Raw genomic sequence first — 24464 nt, 5'->3', positions numbered from 1 at the left:
CTGGGCAACGTTTACCCATGGCCGCATTGCTGTATACGTTACAGCGGTAACTTCAAACCAGTTGGCCGTGGAGCATTGTGAGACACACTGCGGCTGTGAAGTGTGCCTATCTCCAGAAAAGGCTCTCCCTTTATTTCTTTTGATTCTGCTGCACAAGGTTTACTGCCTCTTATTCCTTTTGAAGAACTCAAACAGATGGTACAGTTTCGTTCCAAGACTGTTGAATGAGATATCCTTTTGGCATCCTGGCAGTTCCTAGAACGAGACCTAGAGGGAGCATCAATGTAACTGTTGCTGCCTCCTTGGATCAGTGCACGCCCATTAGTAACGGGATAATTCTTGGCAGGTTCTTCACCCCAGTGTACTCCCTGCTAACGACTCAAATCGGATGTGTTTCCTTTTTAGAGGAGCACCCCTGCCTTCTTTTGAAAACCGCAGCACAGGGATACAATCAGAGAGGCGGCACAAAGTGCTCATTGTTCCCAGCCTGGTCTAGCGGGGGGGCTTTGTCGAGAGACACTGAGCGCGGAAGCTCAATTATGATTGTGGTTGCAGGGCCCGGGCTGCTCTGTAGCATTGACATTAGCGAGTGATGGCAAACAGGGGGAGGTTTTGCTGGGAAGCTTGTGACCTAATTGTCTATTTTATCCAGGTTCCAGCATGCAAGAGGAAAGACACCTGTCCCGCACCCCCACTCCCAACGGGAGGCCCTGCCGTTCCTCGTCTGGTTACGTTGCCGGCAGAGTGATGCCCGCCTGCCCCCCTCCGTCCCCCGGAGTGACCAGCCACTCCGTGCAGTGGTCTTCCTCCAAGGCGGGGAACCAAGCCACCTTCATCGCCAGAGGGAACGAGCAGTGGCGGGAGACCGAGGCAGCGAGGAAGAGGAGGAGGAAAGTGAAGAACAGTCTTGTGTGCGCCGGCATCTGTCTGGGACTATTTTTTATCGTGTTGGCCGTCGTGTTTGGCACCAATCCCGGTTCCGAGCGAGATGGTAAGTGACCGTGGGTGATCTGTGCATGTGTTGATTTGCTGATCACAGCATGGCTGGTCACAGATGCTACCTGTTGGACATGTGGCTTATGTTGGGCCTCTAACCCCTCTCCCTGACCCCTCACTGAGGCAGAATGAACCTCTTGGAAGCCTTGCATTCAGTTTGACCCAGAGCAGAACTTCAAAGCCCACATCATCTCCTTCAGACAAGCAATAGTTTAATCTCCCATCTCCAGTCCTGCCTTGGCCCCTCTGCTGCTTTAACCTTGTGTATTACTTCCCTGAATGCTCTTCCAATCGACTTTCCACCTCAAGCTCATCTAAAGTTCTGTTGTCCCTGTGCTGACTGGCACTGAGTCACATTCACCCCCTGCCTGGTGTTGATGCTGGCTTTACCTTGCACTAAACATTATTCCCTTATCATGTTTCGTATCATGAAGCTTATCATATATCTATACACTGTAAATGACAATTGGAGATATGTATTCTCTTTCCGCTGACTCGACAGCATGCAACAAAAGCTTTTCACTGCACCTCAAGACCCGTGACGATAAACTAAACTGTAAGAAACCGGAGCACCAGAGGAAACCCACGCAGTCTTGGAGAATATGCAAACTCCACACAGCCTGAAGTCAGGATCAAACCTGGGTCTCTAGTGCTGTCATGGAAACTAGAAGGACATCACCTCCTGTTCCACTTGAGTAGCATACAACCCATTGGTGTGAACAATGAATTTACCATTTTCAGGTAACCCACAGGCAGGGTGTTCCTTTCCTGCAGTCCACCTAGGCTTTGTTCATCTTTTCCATACCCCACCCTATTACCCAGACCTGGTTCCTACACTTGGTTCCAATAGTCCATTGCCCACATACTACCTGGGTTTCTTATCACTTATTGCACGTTTCCTAAACATTCCTCCATCTGATACAATCTGCGTCTTTACCTTATGTGGGTTCACCTATCATCTTCCAACCCTTATCCTTCTCATTCCCCATCCCTACCCCACCTGACTCAATATGCCCATCTTTCTCGTGTTCCACTTAACACCTGCCTGCTCTGTCTCACCTCACACTTCTATATACGGGCTATATTCTCTCTATGTGCTCAGTTCAGATGTACGGTCTTGACTGGACATGCTGACTATCCTTCCTCCTCTACGGATCTGAGAGGTGGAATGTTTTTCCTTTCACCGGTTTTCCATTTCAGCCCATTCCAGCCTTTGTATAGAATGATTTTTTTTTTCAAGGCTATGATCCAACATTCCCACACCCCTCTCCAGTAAATATCAGAAACTGCAAAATAACATTAGAGTCATAGAGTGATACAGTGTGGAAACAGGACCAACTTGCCCACACCAGCCAACATGTCCCAGCTACACTGGTCCCACCTGCCTGCGCTTGGTCCATATCCCTCCAAACCTGTCTTATCCATAACTAGACCCGGGCAAAGCTTTTGTTTTCCAATTTGTAAATTACTGCTTGAGAAGCATGTGGAAATGGATTCAAAAGGGAATTAAGTAAATATTTGATGCCAAGGTATTGTGGAAATAAAGAGGAGTGGGACCTCTGTGGAGTGCTCTTTGAGAGAACTAGCATGGGCTTGATGAGCTGAATAGCCTCCTGAGTTGCTTATTCTATATTTCCAAGATCAATGGTGGCATGCTGAAAATATTGGATACATCAAATGTCAATAACTGGGGGACGGTTTCTAGATGAAGGATTCCCGGGGTGCTGAGGAAGGACTTTGCACCAAAAGGAGAGGCAAGGATTTGAAACTTGCTGCTTAAATGAGTGGTCAAAGCAGAAAACTCAGAACACCATTAAATTTTCCCTGGATAAATAGCAGGCTGGGAAGGGGATAGTATGAAGGCGATGGGGCGCATGGCTACCTTCTGTATTGCAATTGCATCATCACTCCTTCCAGAGTCTGAGAAAGGCCAAGCGGCAAATAAGGCTATTTGGCCCTTTGTGCCTGTGATAACTCTTTGGAATGAGACCTAACCCATTTCCCTCATAGACGTGTAATTTTCTCCTTCTCAGCTAATTATCCAATTTCCCTTTCTGAATGCTGCTGTCACCACCCTTTCACCTCGCAGATTGCAGCTCGAAACAACTTGCCACATTTTTTTCCCCCAAGGGGAGAGTGTCCTCTAGCTCTTTCACCCGTTGCCTTCGATCCACAACCCTCCTGCTGATTGAAGCAATTTTCCTTTATTTACTCTAGCATGACCTGTCAGGGTTTTATAAAAGGAAAAGGTATTTGAGGTGCTAAGTCCTGGGGCTGTGCTTACCCGACAGAGAACTTTTCACAGTTGGTGACTGATGTGAATTATTTGCTGTAATATTTCAGAGAACTGTCCCGATCACCAGCTGGGATTTACAAATTGGGATCCAGGACATAACGAACTGAAGAGAGTTGTCATCGGAAAGGGCGATTGGTTCAGACTGGTTTCATCAGCCACTCTTCATTCCATTATCATTCAGCAAGGAGGTGAGTTGGCAAATGCATTCTTTAAGTTTAGGCATGATTTTTGCAATTGGTTCTCCACTGCAGGACTTGGCCCCAAACCTTCTGATTCAGGGGAGGGCACCAAACCCCTTGGCTGACCAATAACTCGTGCATCTATCCCCAAAGCCCCCCCCCCACACCAACCATCTTCGGTTTAAACCAGCATCTGCAGTTCTTTCTTACACACTAGATTAGAGGGTGTTAGGAAGGAGAAGTTGGACAAACTTGGAATTGTTTTCTCTGGGAAGCCGGAGGTTGAGGGGAGACCCAATAGAAATATATAAAATTATGAGAGGCGTAGATAGAGTAGACAGTCAGAACCTTTTTCCCAGAGTGGAAAAGTCAATGAGTAAAGGGCGAAGTTTAAGGTTAGAGGAGAAAGTTTAAAGGAGATGTGCACATTTATGCATGCTAAGTGAAGGGTGTCTGCAACACGCTGTGTTTGGGAGCTTTTACATCTCCTTTGAACTTATGTTGGGAACGGAGGGATATGGATCACACACACAGGATCATATGGATCACACACACCTTTCTTCTTCCCGCCCCACCCTCACATCAGTCTGAAGAAGGGTCTCGACCCGAAACGTCGCCTGTTTCCTTTGCTCCATAGATGCTGCCTCACCCGCTGAGTTTCTCCAGCATTTTGTCTAACTTCGATTTTCCAGCATCTGCAGTTCTTTCTTAAACACACAGGAAGAGATTAGTTTGTCAGGCATGAAAAGCAGAAGGGTCTGTTCCTGCACTGCACTGTTCTATATTCTATGTACACACAGTAGTTAAATGTGTGCTCCACAAAGTAGACAGTCTTCTTTGCAACCTTAATGGCAGAGTGGTGAAGTCGCCGGAGACGTAATCTCGATGGTTGGGCTAATGACCTCGAGATGTGAGTGCAAATTGCACCATAACATTACGACTTTAAATAATGAAATAAAAAAGCTAGTGTGAAGCCATGAGAATATAATTTTCTTGAAGAAAAATCTAGTTGGCAGTGTGTTAGGAAGGAGAGGTTGGACAAACTTGAAGAATAACGTGTTGGCAGGGAAAGAAATCTGTTGTTTACTTGACTTGTGATGCTGGATCCTGAAATATTCCAGCAAGCCAATCGTAGTTGGTCTCGATCAATAATTGGCCACAATATCCCGATCAGCTGAATAAAATAAACATGAGCGCACAGTCTGTAATCCTACCCTCCTTGCATTTAGTAATTTCTTCCTTAAAGTAACCAAAGAAGTCTGTTTTAAAATCTGCTATTTCTAAATCTGCAAGACTGCTCGATGCTGGATTTTAACTTTAAGCAGAAATATTTCCCCATCGCAGGCTAAATTTCACAATCTAAACTAGTTGGTGCAGAAGATAAAACTTTGCTTTTTCCAGAGATGTTTAGCATGATAAAAGGATTTGATGCTAGGGAGTGGGAAACCTGTCTCTGGTGGGAGAGTAGGACAATGCACAACGAGGGGCAAAATCCTGAAGCTGGAGTTGTACAGTTCACGGGTGTTGACAGGAATACTTCACCACATAAAGGGCAGTGGGACCCTTCTGGACCCTTATTATTGGGACCCTTCTCTTCCCTTGCCTTTCAGTTTTGGAAATGTTGCCAATGCTGGGGGTCAGTGGAAAGAGCTGACAATGAGAAGGGGGACATGTGAAGTGAGGTTTAAATTGGAGCGGTGGAACGAGCTCAAAGGGGTGAATGATCTCCTGTTGCTATCTCCCTTGAGAGTGAGCGACTCTTTGCTCTGCCCCTTCTCTGCCCTCGGGAGTCGATGGTCTTCAATCTCCCCCAGCTCGAACGGCTTTAGGTTTTAACCTGTCTGAGGGATGTCTCTCGTTGTGTCGTTGCACAGGAGTGTTAGTCTTTGCCGACAGCGCCGATGGTTCCAAAAACATCTCCCTGAAGTGCAGCTACATCTTGGTGAGGGATGGAGGGGAGCTTCACATCGGAGCCGAGAAGTGCCGCTATAAATCTCGAGCCACCATCACGTTACGCGGCCGATCCAACGAGGGCGAATGGTCGCCGAGCTTCGGCAGGAAGTTCCTCGGGGTAGACTCAGGGGGCACGTTGGAACTCCATGGGGCCCTCAAAACATCCTGGACGCTTCTGGCCAAGACCTTGCCACCCTCTGGTCTGGAGTTTGGGTCGTACATTGAGAGGCCGGTCACCCGGGGCTTGAACGTACGTGTAGTTGACCAGGACACTGGGCAGGTGCTGCTGGCAGACCGGTTCGACACACACGACTTTGCCAACGAAAGCAAAAGGCTCCAAAAGCTGCTGCAGTCTCAAGACGTTGGCCGAATAATTGCCATTGCTGTGAGGGACTCTGCTGCCAAGAATCTCCTTCAACTGACAAAGGACACCATTCAGGAGTTGCTCGGTAGTGGACTCGTTCAGGACTTGAGTTACAGGTGAGATACAGCTAAATTGATCTTTCTTGCAAAATAAAGTTTAAAGCTAATTTTAGGACTTTGCATTGAAAATGCAATAGTTATTATTAAACTAATTTATTTTCCCCGGAATGACACGGTGAGCAGAGCTGCAACCTCACAGATCAGGAGACCTGGGTTCAATCCTGACCTCGGGTGCTGTCTGTGTGGTGTTTGTACGTTCTCCCTGTCACAGCATTGGGTTTCCCAGGTGTTCTGGTTTCCTCCCACCGTTGCTCATGTCATTTTCCCCCCCACCCCTCCCTCAGGATGCACACCTTCTTCCCAGTACCCCGGTCACTCTTTTCCATTCCCCTCTTTCCATTCACCTCCCATCCCTCCTTATCCCAGCTCCCCCATTTCTTTTTTACCTCTTGTCTCTTTCCGACCATATAGCTCCCTCTGCCTTTACAGTTCACTCCTCCCTTCCTTATCCGACACCCTTTTGTTGCCATTTCACTTCTAGCCTTTGTTACTATATCCTCTGATCTGCCAATCATACCTCATCATCTGTACCCACCTATCACTTGCCGGTTTTTGCCCCGCCTTTTCCCTTCTCCATTAGTATGAAGGGTCTCGATGCAAAACATTGTTTGTCCAGTTTACTTCACAGATGCTGTTTGACCTGCTGAGTTCCTCAAACACTTTTTTTTCAATCGAGATTCCTGCATCTCCAGTCTCTTCTTGCATTTCCACAAATGTTGCTTGAGGGGAGAAATATCATCAGGGAGACGAGCAAGGCATCGGTTGCAAGCTCTTCAGACTGTGCCTCAGATCCCCGTGTGCGAGTGGATAGGGAAACTGTCTAATATCTCCAAACGATGTCCCCTCCAATAATGCAGCCCTCCCTCAACAATGTAGCGGTCGGTGCATCTATCCAGGGTTTGTGTGGTCAATGTGAATCTCCACAGTGGGACATGGCCCGATAGGTTTATTATTGTCATGTGTACCGAGGTTCAGTGAAAAGCTTTGTTTTGCTTGCTATCCAAATAGATCAGAGTATCCATGTATCAAATGCAATCGTCAAAATCCAGAACAATAGATAGAGCAAAGGAGAAGATACAGTGTGCAGAATATACTTCTTTGCACATCGGATGGTACACTAGCTTATGGAAGGACTATTCAGAAGCCTGGTAACAGAGAGGAAGAAGCTCTTCCTGAGTTTGGTGCTGCATGTTTTCAAACTTTTCAAATATGGCGCCCTGAGTCGTATGTCCCAATATTCTGTCTAACAAATTTTATTATTTCTTTCCCCCCCCCCCCCCCCAACCTGCACCTCACAACTTAGAGTCGTACAGCATAGAAGCAAGCCCTTCAGCCTTCTAATTCCATGTTAATTGTCAAGTTGCCAATTTCTACACTATTTGTGGCCTTTGATTTCAAATCCCCCTGCCTCAAGAGACAGCTGCCAGAGAGGAATGTTGAAATGTCGGGCCAGAAATGACCTGGATGAGCTGATTTGTCTCCCTGTGCTTCTATCTATCATGTGCCTGAGTCCAGGTCCCTTTGCTTCTGTGACCTGATTGAGATCGGTGGGGTTAAAGGCTGAGGAGCTACATTACCCTGCTCAGCAGCTATCTGGCTTGACAGAGATAGACATTAAAGGCTGGAGTAACTCAGGCAGCATCTCTGGAGAAAATGGATAGGTGATATTTCGGGTCAGGACCCTTCTTCAGACTGATTGTAGTAGGGAGAGCGGGGGAAGGAAAAATGGAAGCGAGGATAAAACGGGACAAATCAGGGCCTGCGACAGATGACATCTGACTAGGCAGTGTGACTCGGGGCAAGCAAACGTTAAAGGAGCAGTGTTGCAGTGTCTGGTCTGAATGCCAGGAAGAGTCTACATCCAAAATAACATTGAGGCTGCTGTACTGAGAAGATGCCAAAGTACACAGTGCAAAGAAATCATTTGCTGTTCAGTTTGAGTTCTGATCTGCCTGGCCTTCTCCATTATTATCTCTCTGCACTATTTAGTTCTTTGAGATGATATTTATATAGGAATGGGGAAATTGCCTACGACGTGTACAGCCATGGAGTTTTTAAACTGGAATTGGAGGAACTAACTCTGGAGTGCCATCAAGTGGCCAATTGATGAATTGCACAAGACTTGCAGCCCATAAATGGACCATGAAGCACTACTAGGCTGTGCTAATAGTCCGCGAATCAGGGTTAGGCCATTCGGCCCATAGTCCATTTTGCCATTGCCCATGGCTACTCCATCCCTCCCTCTCAACCCCATTCTCCCATCCTCGCCCAATAACCCCAAAAACGTACTAATCAAGAATTTTATCAATCTCTGCCTTAAAAAACATCCATTTACATGGCCTCCATAGCTGTTCGTTGCAATGAATTCCACAGATCCGCCACCCTCTGACTAAAGAAATGCCTTCTCAACTCGTTTCTAAAGGTACATCCTTTTTTTCTGAGGTTATGGCCTCTAGTCCTAGACTCTCTCACTAGTAGAAACATCCTCTCCACATTCGCTCTATCCAGGCCTTTCACTGTTCGGTAAGATTCAATGAGGTACCCTCTCATCCTTTTAAACTCCAGCGAGTACAGGTCCAGTGCCATCAAACGCTCGTCATATGTTAAGCCAGTTTCTCCTCCATCCAAGCTCCCTTCCATCCTTCTTCATCTTGTCTTACAGCTTTCCTTCCCGTTCTCCTTAGTGTTTATCAAGTTTTTCTTTAAATCCATCGCTCCTATTTTTTGAGACTAATATGTAGAAGCAAGTTCCACATTCTAGCCACTCGCAGGGTAAAGACTTTTGCCTTAAATTCCACATTGAATTTATACAAACTCTCTTGTATTTATGGTTCCTGGTTTAGTTTCCCTCACAATAGCAATAGTTTCTGCACTTCTACCTACATTCTCCCCTCTTTTAATTTAAAACACTTCTCGATCCGCCTCTCAGTCTTCTGTTTCTGGGGAAAAGGCCATGGCCAGTAAAGAAAATCATGTGAACTGCTCAGAAAGAGCTCAGCAGATTGAGCTGGATCTGCGGAGGCAAAATGATGGTCAAGGTTTTGGCTCGAAACCCTGCATCAGGACAAGCAGCTCTAGCACTGCATTCTTGGTCTGTATTCTATTAAGCCTTCCTGACGAGTACAATCTCTGTTTCAGCAATGTTTTCTGCACTGCTTCTAAATTCACAAAGGCAAGAATTATGCTCATAAATATCTTGGAAAATATACTTAATGAAACCTTTCCTCAAATGATTTAGTACGTTTATTTTAAAGGAGTTTTTTGATAAGGTGGTCTGTGCTCGTACCATCTTGTGTTCAAACGAATGGTGAGGGGTATTATTAGCACTAGGTAGCATCTTGCATCTTGTCTGTCCTGCAATGTGGGTGGTTGGTAAGTTGATGCCCTTTAAGAGAGTGTTAATGCAGCTGTTGTAACATCAACTCATTGATTATTGAGGTGTTGGTGTTAATGTAGTTAATGTGACAACTGCTAGTGAAGTGAGACTTGCATTTCCATAGCGCCTTTCTCCACCCAGACACTGCACACACTTTACAGAGTGTTAAGTGCATTTTGAAACGTGTTCATTATTGGAATGTGGAAAATATAGCAGTCAGTTTGTGCCCAGCAACCTCCCACAAACTGCAGTGTGATAATGACCAAATCATCTGCTTCATATTTTACTGTGCATTTCATTAAGGAATAAATTATGTCTCCAGGGAACCAGTGAAACTCCACTTCCCATCTTTGAAATGGTGCAATGGGACTTTTTAAGCAGATGGGGCTCAACTTAACACCTCGACCAAGAGACAGTGTCTCCAACAGTGCAACTCTCCCTCGGCACTGCATTGTGCTCAGTTTGTTCAATGGCAAATTTCAATTACTTGTTCCGTTTGGCAGATGTTAAGAGAGTGCTGCTGGCTAATAATCTGAGCAGATGATTCCTTTGTAACTTTATTTTCTGTGCAGGCAAGCGTGGGCTCTTGTGGGTGTGATTGGCGCTGGTAACATGTCTTGTGATGAATCCGTGCGAGACTATGAGAACCACGATACAGGAGGCAAAGCCAAAGCCCGCAAGGAGTTTGTCACGGTGGATGGAGTGAGGTTTGCAGTATCTGCCTCGAGTCAGTGGAAGAAAGGTGCCCAACCTTTGATCATTTGGCTCTTGCTCAAGATGTGTACATGTGAATTCTGCATGACTTTTTTTGCTATTTTATTTTCTAATTTCTGTTCTTCACTCTGTTTAAACAAAACTATTCCTATCATATATTGTAACACCCAAGAGCCCGAACTTGCAAGGAAAAAAAACAGCTTGGGAATTTGTTGGTCACAAGACTGACCTTAAATGTTGCTGTGTGATGGATCGTTGAGAAAGAGTTGATGAGCCGCCATTTTGATCGGCCGCAGTCCGTGCAACAAGGCAGGTGTTCTCGTGGCGCCGGTGTGTAGAGGGTTCCAGGATCTACACCCAGCAGCAGTGGAGGACCAGAGATCATCACCTTGCATGAGCTGCAAGGGAGGGTGCTGGAATTATCTTGTGTCTGCCTATTTACAAGGAGCTTGTCGATAACTCCTTGACTTCGCTCCTCACTGTTGCATTGCAGCCACTTCACTCCCAGGGGGGAAGGAGGAGGTGGCAGAAAGGGGATTAGTCAAGCAGACTTGTTAATGCCCCTGTCCCACTTAGGAAACCTGAACGGAAACCTCTGGAGACTTTGTGCCCCACCCAAGGTTTCCGTGAGGTTCCCGGAGGTTCCCAGAGGTTTTTGTCAGTCTCCCTACCTGCTTCCACTACCTGCAACCTCCGGCAACCACCTGCAACCTCCGGGAACCGCACGGAAACCTTGGGTGGGGCGCAAAGTCTCCAGAGGTTTCCGTTCAGGTTTCCTAAGTGGGACAAGGGCATTATAGCAGCAAGAATTCACCAGAGTGGTGGAGTATCTGTTTCTGCCATGATGGAGCAGTCTCTTATTGGCTCAAAGTCTGGCAATCTACCCAGGCCATGACACAAGTGAGGCCATGTGTAGGAAAGAACTGCAGATGCTGGTTTACATCGAAGATAGACATAAAATGCTGGAGTACCTCAGCGGGACAAGCAGCATCTCTGGAGAGAAGGAATGGGTGACGTTTCAGGTTGAGACCCGGTCTTATCTCTTCCAACGTCCCTACAAGTGTATGTTGACTCCGTGGGATGAAAGCAGATGGGTTTTTGTCATGCCTTTCACTCCCGCAGTCAGGTGGCTGCAACGTTTTACAGCTAGTGATGTGGTGCAACAATTGTAACCTGGGAGATGCAACTACCAGTTGTTCACTGTGGGCTCCCATGGGCAGCAACGTGGTATTGGCCGGATCACTCGCCTAGATTTAGAGGGGTCTTGGCTGAGGGTTGAGCACTGAGTCTTGGACATGGGGAGAGAGGTTCTCCTGTTCTGTTAAAACATAGAAACATAGAAACTAGGTGCAGGAGTAGACCATTGGGCCCTTCGAGCCTGCACCGCCATTCAATATGATCATGGCTGATCATCCAACTCAGTATCCTGTACCTGCCTTCTCTCCATACCCCCTGATACCTTTAGCCACAAGGGCCACATCTAACTCCCTCTTAAATCTAGCCAATGAACTGTCCTCAACTACCTTCTGTGGCAGAGAATTCCAGAGATTCACCACTCTGTGTGAAAAATGTTTTCCTCCTAAAAGATTTCCCCCTTATCCTTAAACTGTGACCCCAATCTTGTGAACTGTGTTCACAATCTTGTCCAGGGATCTTTTAATACCCTTGAGAGGCCAGGCAGGACTTCAGGTTCACATCTAAAGCCAAGCACCGTGTAGCCACAGGACTCTCTCAGTACTGTCAAAAGAGATGGAGCATGATGAAACAGTCCTTTTGTCCCATTGAGTTCGTGCCAACCATCAATCACCCATTTACACTAATCCTACAGAATGCAATTTTAATTCTCAACAATTCTCCACACATTCGAACACTCTTCTCTACACGAAGTGGTCACTTCAGACTTTAGAGATACAGAGCGGAAATATAGATTCCACTTCGACCAGCGATCACCCCATACACTAGCACTATCCCACAGACTCGGGACCATTTACAATTACTCTAACCTACAAACCTGTGTCAAACCTGGGTCTGGCGCTGTAAGGCAGCAACTCTACTGCTGTGCCACCGTGCTGCCCTCACAGAAGACCTCCGAACTGAGAAAAGTAGTAGTGTCCCCAGAGAATATGATGAGCATTTGATGGCTGAGCACCTGTACTCGCTGGAGTTTAGAAGGATGAGGGGAGAACCTCATTGAAACTTATCGAATAGTGATAGGCCTGGACAGAGTGAATGTGGAGAGGATGTTTACGCTAGTAGGGTAGTCTAGGACCAGAGGGCACTGCATCAGAATAAAAGGATGTATTTAGGAAGGAGATGAGGAACAATTTATTTTGTCAGAGGATGGTGAATCTGTGAAATTCATAGCCACAGATGGTTTAATTAGTAAGGCTGTCAAAGGTTATGGGGAGAAGGCAGGAGAATGGGGTTGATGGGGAAAGATAGATCAGCCATGATTGAATAGTGGAGTAGGCTTGATGTCCTAAATTGGAGTAGGCTTGAATGTCCTAATTCTGCTCCTATGACATGAACGTGAGAGTAACGAAAATGTGGAAGTGACTAGCACAGGGAGTGAAGAAGTGAATGGCAGCAATGGATTTAAGGGACAGCTGGGTAAATACGGTGGAGGAAAAGAATAGGAGGATGTACAGGATCAAGAGCATGATACACTCATGGACCACCTCATGCTCTGTTTCAGTTGAGTAATTCCTTTTAGTTATTGGTCACAATGATGCTTTGTAAATTTGTACGAATGAATAGTTAATTCAAATCGGCTATGTATCTCAGGCAAGGAACAAAGTGCTGGAGGAATTCAGCAGGTCAGGCAGCATCTGTGGAGGGAATGGATAGACAATGTTTCGTGTTGGAACCCTTCATCAACACTTTGTTCTTTGCTCAAGATTCCATCGCCATTTGTCTTGCTTTCTCATTTCAGCAATTTTAAAGCAAAGGAGAATACCAAATGGTTTTGAGTTTTGTTGGAGACCCTCAGACTATCTTCAGACTTTTCTGGATTTTATTCTGCACTCAACGTTATTCCCTTTATCCTGTATCTGTACATTGTGGGCGGCTTGATTGTAATCAAGTATAGTCTTTTTTGCTGACTGGATAGCATGCAACAAAAAAACTTTTCACTGTAACTTGCTACAGGTGACAATAAACTAAACTACATTTGTCTCCCTCTTTCCCTTGTTCTTTTCCCCCTTCCCTCTTTATGTTTACAGGGATTCCGCAGGCTGAGTTCCAGGTTAACGTGTCTGAGGGCTTTGTGTTGGATCTGCTGGATGAGGTGCAAGGCTGGGAGATGGGTGATCGGCTGGTCGTGGCCAGTACTGACTACTCCATGCACCAGGCCGAGGAGTTTACTGTTCTTCGTTGCCCGGAGTGCACATCTCGGCAGACCATGGTCACGGGTAGGTGGAAGAGGCAACTGGCATTGCTGAAGCGAAGGGGCAAGATAGAAATGGGCGGCACAGCTGGTAGAGTTGCTGCCCCACAGGGCCAGAGACCCTGGTTCAACCTGACTTGAGTGTTGAGTGTGCATGTTCTCCCTGTGACCACATGGGATTCCTCCGGGTGTTCCGGTTTTCTTCCACATCCCAAAGACAAGCAGGTTTGTAGGTTAATTGGCCTCTGTAAATTGGCCCAAATGTGTTAGGAGTGGATGCAAAAATGGGATTACATGGAACTAGTGGGAACGGGTGATCAATTGGTCTGGTGTGGGCTGAAGGGCCTGTTTTCATGCTGTGTCCCTAAACTAAATAGATCACCTATGGCTTGTTCGGCCTTCTGAATCAATGTGGGCTCTTCAACCAATTCCGTCAATCCCGCTTTCCCCTCCCCCTCTCATATCTTGTGCCTGTTAATTTTCCTACCACCCATCTACACATGGGGATAAATTGACGTTGGCCAATTGATCTGTGTGGGGAATAATAGGAGCACCCAGGGGAAATCTACCCAGCATGGAGAGAATGTGCAAATTCCACACGGATTTTGCTGGAGGTCAGAGTTACACCCAGATTTCTGGAGCTGTGGGCAGGAGCACTAACTACTTTGCCACTGTGCACCACCTGGTCTGTCAAGCACACGTGATTGTTTTGATTACATGCTTCCTTCTCCTCCTCTTCCCACAACCACAGTGGCGAGGCATAATGTTGCTGCCTTACAGTGCCAGAGACCCGGATTTGATCCTCACTACGGCTGCTGTCTGTATGGTATTTATACGTTCTCCCTGTGATTGCATGGATTTTTTTACGGGTGCTCCGGTTTCCTCCCACATTACAAACACGTGCATGTTTGTAGGTGAATTGGTTCTATAAATTCTCTCTAGTGTTTAGGTTAGAACTAGTGTATGGTTGGTCGGTGGAGGCTGAAGGGCCTGGTTTCCACAGCGAATCTCTGAACTAAAAACTAAAACCACATAAAGTCCTCAAAGAGGAAAAAGGCGCCAAGTTTAATCCCAGGCCCAGTGATGGAGGCTTTCCAACTAGGACATATATTCTTGACCAAGGAAAAAGAGAGCTGATAAACACAAGAGCTCAAATTATTATCGATGGTCTCAGCGTTGACTTGAATACGAAAGCACATTCCAAACGTGGCAATCAGTATCTTATTGGCAAGGTGAGGAGATACATGGCACAATCCTTACTTAACATTTTAGACATTATAAAGTGTGCTGGTAAAAACTGGAACATATACATAGGATTAAAGCAGAAATGCACCAGATATTTTTAATATACCTTGTATTCCGAAATGTTAATGGCAACCAATAGTCATGCATATATGTAGAAGTGTTAATTTAGAGCTTGATGGTTTGCCGTGTAGTAATTTTGGCTTGGAAGATTATAAAAAGCTGAATAAGACATTGTATAATAAAGTTTGCAGGTTATTTTACAAAGGGATTGATTCATAGCATGCTGAAATTTGGGTGAAAACCCAAAAACTGTCTGCCTGAGTTCCTCCAGCAATTTGTTTTTTACCTCAGATTCCAGCTTGTGCAGTCTCTTGGGCAGCAAACATCCTCCTGTTTTAAAGCATTAGAAACTTTGATAGAGCAGTAATGTTCTTTGTGTCTGCAATGGCTGGCAAGGTCACGATTTATTAGCTATCCTTTACCGACTATTTCAGCGTTGAGAATCAACCATGTGTGACCATTGGCTATTAATATCAATAAACCAGCTGAACTTTTAATGTCAAGACAGTAGTTTTCTAATATCAGTTTTCTCTTTCAATAACTGAGTTTAAATTCCCAGCTGCCATGGTTGGATTTGAACTTGCATTTCCAGATCATTAGTTCAGGTCCCTGGATTACATATACAATGCTTTAACCGCTAGGCAACTGTACCTTGATAGATTATGGGTGGGTGCTGGAGCAAGAAACTAAACAGGAACTTAATTTCATCATCAATGTGACGTAGTCAATATTTGGTTGCTTGTGTGTAACATTAGTTGGCTTGCATTGTTTTTATTAGGATTTTAATTTGGATCTTTAGATTAGACCAGGTCTCAGTATTACCAGTCTAGTAATCTAGTCTAATAAGTTACCATGGCACTAATTTATCAATAGTGACCTTTTCCAACACACGTGTAAATAACATGCCATGTAAGCTGGTTTAAAAATATATATATTTACTGTATATTGAAAATGGGCCCTTCTGCCCATCGAGTCAACACTGACCACTGATCACCCGTTCGCGCTAGCTCTATGTTATGGCATTTTCACATGCATGCCTGACACACTAGGAGCAATTTACAGATGCCAGTTAACCTACAAACCTGCATGCCTTTGGAATGTGAGAGGAAACTGGAGCACCCGGAGAAAACTCGTGCAGTCTCAGGGAGAACAATTAAACTCCATAGAGACAGCACCCGAGGTCAAGATTGAACCCGGGTCTCTGGCACTGAGAGGCAGCATCTCTACCAGTTGCGCCACTGTGCCACCCTGTATATGACGTGCAAAAAAATGATCTGGAGTTTATAGTCGGTGGTGGTGATGCTGCTGGCTGCTAACCACGATGGTCTAGTGACCTCTGTGACAAGCCTGGTGGCGGCTTAGAAATTAAATAAGTGGGATTGAAGGCATCCCACAACTGTGTATCGCCAAGCATGCTGAGCAGCCAATCGAGGCGTAGAATTATCCCAGGTTGCAAACATAGCACAAAATGATGGAGTAACTCAGCGGGTCAGGCAGTATTTAGAGATGCTGCCTGACCCTCTGTGTTACTCCAGCATTTTGTGTCTATTATCAGTGTAAACCAGCACCTGCAATTCCTTCTGAAACATCGCACAATCCTTGATTAATATCTTAAACATATAGTGTGCTGGGTAAGGATTGGAATGTACACAGGAGCAGAAAAGCCCCCATTGTTATTTTACATATGCCTTGTATTTTGAAATGTTAATGGTGGGCAATGGTCGTGCACATATGCAGAAGTGTTACTTTAGGACGTGATAGTTTGAGCAGTAATCCTGGCTTATAATAACATAAAGCTGAATTAGATATTGTATAATAAAGTTTGCAGGATAGTATACAAAGGGACTGGTTCACAGATTGCAGAAATTTGGATGCATTGTATAATTTCCCTTGATTTCCTGGCATGAGTGCTCAAACTGTGAACTCGTAGCTTTTGGTGTTAATCTGAGCACCACAAAAACTCCTAGGTTGCTGCCAGTGACACAGTGATGCAGGAGGGAAATGCCAGTTAATCCCAACATCTCCATGACCACAAAATCCAGGCTAAATTGTTCAATTGCATTGGGGTTCCCTCCAGCTTGCAAAAGCAGATCAAGAATGAAGAATCTTAGTATGTTCTGGAAGTGAAAAAATGCTGCATTTTGCAAAGATCATAAGTGATAGGAGCAGAATTAGGCCATTCGGCCCATCAAGTCTTCTCTGCCATTCAATCATGGTTGGTCTATCTCTCCCTCCTAACCCCATTCTCCTGCCTTCTCCCCATAACCTCTGACACCTGTACTAATCAAGAATCTATCTCTGCCTTAAATATATCCACTGACTTGGCCTCCACAGCCTTCTGTGGCAAAGAATACCACAGATTCAACACCCTCTGACTAAAGAAATTCTTCCTTCCTAAAACAACATTCTTTAATTCTGAAGCTCTGACCTCTAGTCCTAAACTCTCCCACTAGATACATGGCAGACTTTGGCGAGGTGGTAACTGCTGCTAGGATGGACTGAACTTGAGGCTGCACTTGATCTGTTGCAGAAGCGTCTGTTTAAGCTCGTGTGGCCAAGAGACCAGAAGGTTAACTTGTTCTGCTTGTAGTTAAACACTGTTGGCTCAATACCATACTTGCTTCACAGCTGTTGCAATGGCAGGAAATTTGTGCACAGCTCTTTAGCTGTGAGATAGCACCATCACAGCAGGTTGAGGTTATGCAACGTGGAGTTGGACTTCCTGGGCTTTAAGAGGTGTTTGGTGGAAATTTTCAAGGTGTGAAGGGGGGGAGTGGAAACTAGAAGTATTTATGGAGATGTTGAAAGAAGAGGTATATGGTTTGCAGATCAGGCGTGATCGCATTGATTGGCAGAAGCAGTTGGAGGGGCTGAGTGGTCTACTGTGCCTATTATGTATAAACTGACACTAAATGCTCGATTAACTCTGCGGGACTGGCAGCATCTCTGGGTAGAAGAAATTCTATCCAGAGATTCCTTCTATCCAGAGGTGCTTCCTGTCCCGTTGAGGTACTCCAGCATTTTGTGCCCAACTTCGGTGTAAACCAGCATCTGCAGTTCCTTCCTACACATGTATATACTATACCCTTGACTTGTACCCATTCTCCTGTGAGACAAGTGATGCAAAGGCCTGGAATAAAAGGAGGAGGAAACGTGTTCATTGTGGCAGGCAGTGATGTTCCCCCGGAAACAGAAGGCAGTTGTTGCTCAGCATGGACAGTGGGAGTGCCGGGGAAGGTGGTGTGGAGTCAACAGCTTTATAAGCATAACAAGGTGTTAGAAATAAAAGGCTATCTTGTGCATTGCTACGGGCACAGGGCTGAGCCCAGAACACTAATGCTGAAAGCATCACTTTGACAAGTGAGATTTGTTTTAGTTCCTATCAATGGATAATAAATATTGAACTACTGCTTCCTTTCAAAATGAATAAAAAATTCTCTGCATTCAACGTTGGTCTAATTTTAATGTGTTCAACAGTAGTTGCAAAACTGCCGGTATGTTATTGAAAAGCCTAATCTCAGGATTTGAGGAGTGGGAGGACAGAGTGGGGGAGGAAATGTAAAGCAAAATAAATCAGCCTTGTCTTCTTAGTTGACGTAAAATAGCTGTTCTGTTCTGGATATGTTTGGGCTTTTCACATGGAGTTTTGACAAGAGTTTATAATCAACAGCTTGAGCAACAGCATTGAAGCTGCTTTGAGATGGTCCCTGCTGTTGTCCCTCCTGACTACGGGAGTCCAGAAGATGGACAGACAGATTTGCATTTCAAAGCACGGTTCATGTGAGACTGAAGTGCTTTGCAGCCAATGAAATACTTATTGACATGCTGTCAGTTTTGTAATGCGGCAGTCTGCTCACACAATGCAAGCTCCCACAAGCACCAATGGTCATGATTACAATGTGGGTTATGACGGGGGGAGGGGGGATGCACCCTTCTACTTTAACAATGGCTTTTGGACAAGGTCTCTCTGTTGGATTGGGAGGCTTGTGAAGTATAGGATTTGGGTATTAAAATGACCAATATTCCTTGATCCTAGTGATATATCTCATTGCTGGGCAGACAGCGGTTAGGGTTGGGAGCCTTCTTAAGTCTGAAGCACTTTTTTTCGTTCTCAAGATTCCAGCATCTGCAGTTTCTTGTGTCACCATCTACTGTTGATACTTTACAAGAGAATATTGAGAAGCTGCTTATGATCGGATTACTCTTGCAGTCCCCCGGGACCAGTTCCATTATATTGCTGGATAATACATTTCCCACAACACCACTCAGTAGTTCAGGCAGCACCACAGAAAGAAAATGTTTTTTGTTGAATATCCCAGTTTCCAGCATCTGGATTTTATTTAATTTTAAAAAATTTTTAGTAGATTTTCCTGGTGGTTGCTAATCACCCTCGACCAACAATGCAGCAATAAAATAACACACCTGATCCAAGTGTGAAGTTGGATGTATTACAGAGCATAAATTAAAATCAGTGACCTTATATCTTGGACATAAGTTTAAATTGTTTAGATTGAATTGTGATTATAGGTCGGCAGTGACATTGATTGTAAAATCAGGCCATTCAGCCCATTTAACCCTTGCAGGTTTTGTTATGCTTGATTTGAGCTTCTCTATGTAGCAGCACATATTTCCTTCCTATTCATTTCCTCCTCTCCACTGTCTCCTGTTTTAGGAAAGGCTCAATTCCTACATGTGGGGGAAATCATGGATGGGATAGACATGAGGGCGGAGGTGGGAATGCTGACAAGGAACATCGTCATTGAGGGGGAGATGGAGGATTCCTGCTATGGGGACAACTGGTGTCAGTTCTTTAAGCATGATACATTTGGAGGCCATTTGAAGGTAAGCCTGTTGCCCAGTTGATTTTATTACATATATACAGCAGATGTTTCAATTCAAATCTTTATCTTTAGTCAATTTAAAGAAATGATGAACATCTATGAAGAGTTGAACACGTTTAAAAAACATCTTTGCCAGTGAAAGGATTATAGAGTTCATCCCATCTCTCTGATTTAGTACCCTTCTGTGCTGTTTTTACAGGAGGTGATGACAACATCAGACTGTTCTGGGAGAATTGTTTAGACTCCTTCAGCTTCTTTGTGCTGTTGTTTATGCTCCATATCTGCTCTTTTCCACCAGTTATTGTCATATCGCTCCATGCCCAAATCCTTTTCCCTTGTGCCTGTCAGGTAGGTTAATAGTAAACAAATGAGGAAACTGGGTGTGGAGTCATGCAACATGGAAGCACATCCTTCAGCCCTCTAAGTGCATGCCAAACTTCAAATGCCACCACTTACACGAATCCTACTTCATTTCCCCCTACATTTTGAGTCATAGTCATAGAGTCTGGAAACAGGGCATTGACTAAACTTGCCCACACTGACCAACATGTCCCATCTGCACTAGACCCACCTCTAAATCCCATATCCCTCTAAACCTGTCCTGTACATGTACCTGTCTAAATGTTTCTTAAACAATGCAAAGATCCCTGTCTCAACTACCTCCTCTGGCAGGATCATTCCAAGCCCCCACCACCATTTGTATGAAAAAATTACCTGTCGGATTCCTATTAAATCTTCCCTCCTCACTTTAAACCTCAGCCCTCTGGTTCTCGAGTCCCCAACATTGGGCAAGAAACTCTGGGCGTCTACACAATCTATTTATTTCATGATTTTGTACACCTCTAAGATCACCCTTCATTCTCCCGCTCCAAGGAGTAGAGTCCTAGTCAGTTTAACCTCTCCCTATAGCTCAGGCCCTCAAGCCCTGGCAACATCCTCTTAAAGAGTGGAAGGGAGTGGAACTATTATAACATTTGGCTGAGGAATTAAGTCAGCAACAAAGAGTATTAGGAATGCATTGAGTCATAGTTGTACAGAATGGAAATGGGCCCTTTGACCCACTGGTACTGACCATCAAGCCCCCATTTCCTGCATTGAGGAGTATCAGTTGTGGATGGCACCCTTTGAAACCCTTGTCAATTTATCATTCAGTGAACAATTTCAAGATGATTTGGTTTATGAATTCAGACTATATCCAATAAAGTAATTCTTCAAAGACATTGAGAGGAATTATTTTTCAGTTCATTTAACAACAGAAAACCAGCTTTATCATTTCCTTTCCATCTTTGTAGATTTTGAAGAACTTCACGTCTGTCCATCTCTCCAATGTGGAGCTGGTACATATGGGTCAACAGGTGATGGGCAGTTACCCTGTGCACTTTCACCTCTGTGGGGACGTGGATAAACTTGGTGGCTACTCATCGCCGACCTACGTGGACAGCATTGCAATCCACCATTGCTTCTCCCGATGTGTGACAGTTCATGCAACCAATGGCTTGTTGGTAAGTTTCTCTTCCCAGTTGGTTTGGAATTTTATTTGGAATTATGCAACATTTTGAATGAATTGGCTATTTGGCCAACTAATTGTTGAGACACCGTCCACCATCTTATCTCACCTCAAAGGATCCTCCTCTTCCTTGTGCATTTATCCACCTTCCCTTGGAATGCGTGAGTGTTATTCATCTTAACAACTCCCTCTGGGGGCAAATTTCAATCCATGGATAAATAATTTTTTAATGAATCTATAGTTGGATTCATCAATGGCCATCTTAGACTTATTATTGACAATGAGGAAACATTTACTTCATCAACTCCTCTTCATTGTTTTAAATACTTTTTCATCAGTGTAACTGTTTTTATTACACTGCTCCATTGTTCCTGATCACTCACCTGGTATCTTCCCAGAAAAACATCTCTGTATTTCTAGCGTATTTAATCCTATCTGATAACATTTTAAGTGATTATGAGGCCAGCATTTATTGCACATCCTTAATTGGCATTGACTGTGGTGGCGAGTACTTGCCTCAAATTGCTACAATTGGTATGATGGAGTTGTGCTGTTTGTTCGGGTATATTATGATTTAATCCCAGTATTGATGGAGGATTTGCATTGTATGTTGAGAACAGGGTGGTGTGTGACTTGGAGGGGAACCTGTAGGTGGTGGAGCTCCCATGCTTCTGCTGCTTCTTCATGATGGTGGAGGTTGTGGGTTTGGGAGGAGTCCTTACTTTTGCAGTGTCACCCCTTTTATTTTATCACTCCTGCCTTCCATGCACACATAGAACTTCCCTTTTTCCCTGCTTCATCTGTATGTTAAGCACGTCAATCTACAACTAAATTATAAATGGGCTGCCCAACGGTGCAGCAGTAGAGTAGCTGCCTCGCAGCACCAGAAACCTGGCTTCAATCCTACCCTCGGGTGTTCTCCATGTGGAGTTTGCATGTTCTTCCTGTGACTGCATGGGTTTCCTCTGGCTGAAGTGGTTTCCTCCCATATCGCAAACATTTGCAAGTTTGTGGATTAATTGGCCATTGCAAATTGTCCCAAATGTGCAGGTGAGGGGTAGAATCTAGGGGCAGTGATGGGAACGTGGGGAGAATAAATTGGGATTTGTCGTAAATTGGTGGTCCATGGTTTTTGTGGATACGGAGGGTCAAAGGATCTGTTTACATTGACTCTATGACAATGGGTAAAAACTGATCCTCTGATGTCATTTTGTGCACTTGTTAAATAGCCCCCCCCCCCCCATTGGGTGAGAGATTTTTCTACCCTGGCTACAGTGTGATTTAATCCACCGCAGTGGCTGAGCAGGAAAGAAGCCCTTGATGAATGATCGCCACAAAAGCTGGACGTCTCTTTGTGTTTTATTTTGCAGGTTAGAGACACTGTTGGCTATGACACGCTCGGGCATTGTTTTTTCTTGGAGGATGGGATTGAAGAGAGGAACGTTCTTTTCCACAACCTGGGGCTTGTCACCAAACCCGGCACCCTCCTGCCCACAGACAGGAACGACGCCATGTGCTCCTCGATTCTCAATAATGTTTACGGCAACTACATCCCTGTCCCAGCGACTGACTGCAAGTAAATGTTGGGATTTATCTCGGGACTGTGCTCAGTTCTGTCTTTTGTTGGGGGTATTTAAAAAAAAAAAAGATGCATTCAAACAGAATAAAAACTGCAAATGCTAAAATAAATATTCAGCAGTTCAGGTAGCTGCTGTGGGAATTAAAACCAGAATTAACAGTTAAGGTCGAAGATCCTAAGTCAGAATGTTACCTCTGTTCCTTTCCTGCAAGTACTGCCCAATCTGAGTATTTCCAGCATTGTCTGTTTTTATTTTAGCTTTCCAGCATCTGCAGTTTTCATTGATTTTCATATTCAAATACAATTTTCTTCAACAAATTGAACTTGGGAGTTTGAACAATCTAAATTGACACTGGTGGGAAGTAGAACCTAGGCTAGATGGGACAGTGTGTGTCAGGATTTACAGCAGATCCCCTGTTACATGGCTGGATGTATCCAGTTCAAAGATTGTTTCCAGGAGGTGGCATCTCCCTACGTTCGGACTACAGGATTGCTGTAGAATGAAGGAAATTTCTGCAGAGGAATTTCCCACAGAACGTGTTATGTGCATCCATGCACAGACTTTGTTACTCTTTGATCCACCTTTGTTCCAAATTCTGGCAATAGGGCCATTATAATGGCTTCGTATTCGAGCTAAGTAGCCATGTACAAACCGCCTGCAACTTGGTTCAAAGTGGGTGTAAAATCTACTTCCCATGTCAATTTTTTTGCACCTTTCTTTCAAGGTGTTGGTGATATTTTTTTATTTGCACTGATTCCTGCATGCCATATTCCCTGGAAAATATCTAAACAAAAGTAAAGGTAGACACAAAATGCTGGAGTAACTCAATGGATCAGGCAGCATCTCTGGAGAGAAGTGAACAAAAGTGAATCTTCTCTTGCACTTGCTCTGGCTGATGGGGATGAGTTCAATCTTTGACTCTGATGCTTAAAGAAAGCGTTACTGTGAGTTCTTTGCACACACAGATTTCTTCCCATTGTTCATGTACATGTGTGTGCATTTAGATACTAATGAGCTTGTCAGGAAATTTGGACATAGTTTTGAGGACTGCAGCAAACATAGAAATCGGCTACCACATCCTGACTGGAGATGTCCTTGCATTATACTGATTGCATCAACCTTGCAATCAGCTGGTTAGCACAACCCGGTCGCTGGCAGGAGGTTGTTGATTTTAAATGGGAAGCTGATGAAATTTTGATTGTACAAGATTAGCGTATTGGGCGTCGGTTCACTGATCGCCTCTGAAGGATGGCCCAGGTTGGAGTGTGGTGGAGCGGATCAGCGAGCTTCTCTTCTGAACACGCAAGAGAATTGCATCTTTGCAGCACCTGTCACTTCCCAAAGCCCCTTACAGCCCATGCAGCATTTTGGGATTTTGTCGTGACTGTTGTTATGTAGGAAGTGCGGTAGCCATCTTGTGCACAGCTGGCTCCCACGGCAGCAATGATTAGACTGTATTAGTGATGTTGACTGAGGTGTGCCTACTGGATAGGGGAAATAAACCCACCCCCGCCCCCAAGAGAACCAATGGGCCTTCAGTTTTATTACTTTATAAAGGAAGCGTACCCTTGGCAAACGAGGGTTCAGAAGTTCTCGGAACAGAATTAGGCCATTCGGATTTTAAAACCGCAAAGCCCGATGCTTGTCAGGATTTGGATTAAAAGGCAGAGTATTGTATTCATAGAAAATTATTGATTATCTTGATATGCCTTAAAGCTCGCCTTGGTCAGAGAGTGTGGCTGTTTCCTAGAGGAACAACAGCAGCAAAAGTTGCACGGATAGCTCCCAAAGGCAACAATGTGGTATTAATCTGGATAGTAAACACACCTGAGGTATTGAGATGAGGTTG

The 24464-nt window shown here is 44.7% G+C and overlaps 1 protein-coding gene across 1 annotated transcript in view; it reads left to right on the top strand.

Moving 5' to 3' along the window:
• cemip2 (cell migration inducing hyaluronidase 2) overlaps window positions 1-24464 on the top strand; it is a 77317-nt gene that overhangs the window by 16760 nt on the left and 36093 nt on the right. Inside the window, exons 2-9 of the mRNA XM_033018127.1 lie at window positions 653-991; window positions 3340-3480; window positions 5346-5904; window positions 9856-10025; window positions 13219-13407; window positions 19360-19529; window positions 20821-21030; window positions 22406-22611. Coding sequence (XP_032874018.1) covers window positions 661-991; window positions 3340-3480; window positions 5346-5904; window positions 9856-10025; window positions 13219-13407; window positions 19360-19529; window positions 20821-21030; window positions 22406-22611 — 1976 coding nt within the window. The 5' untranslated portion in view covers window positions 653-660. The remainder of the gene's footprint in view (window positions 1-652; window positions 992-3339; window positions 3481-5345; window positions 5905-9855; window positions 10026-13218; window positions 13408-19359; window positions 19530-20820; window positions 21031-22405; window positions 22612-24464) is intronic.

The sequence above is a fragment of the Amblyraja radiata genome, chromosome 3 (genome assembly GCF_010909765.2).
Source record: "Amblyraja radiata isolate CabotCenter1 chromosome 3, sAmbRad1.1.pri, whole genome shotgun sequence".
NCBI lineage: Eukaryota > Metazoa > Chordata > Chondrichthyes > Rajiformes > Rajidae > Amblyraja > Amblyraja radiata.
The sequence above is the reverse complement of the archived record's forward strand: the minus strand, read 5'-3'. Positions and strand labels throughout refer to the sequence as shown.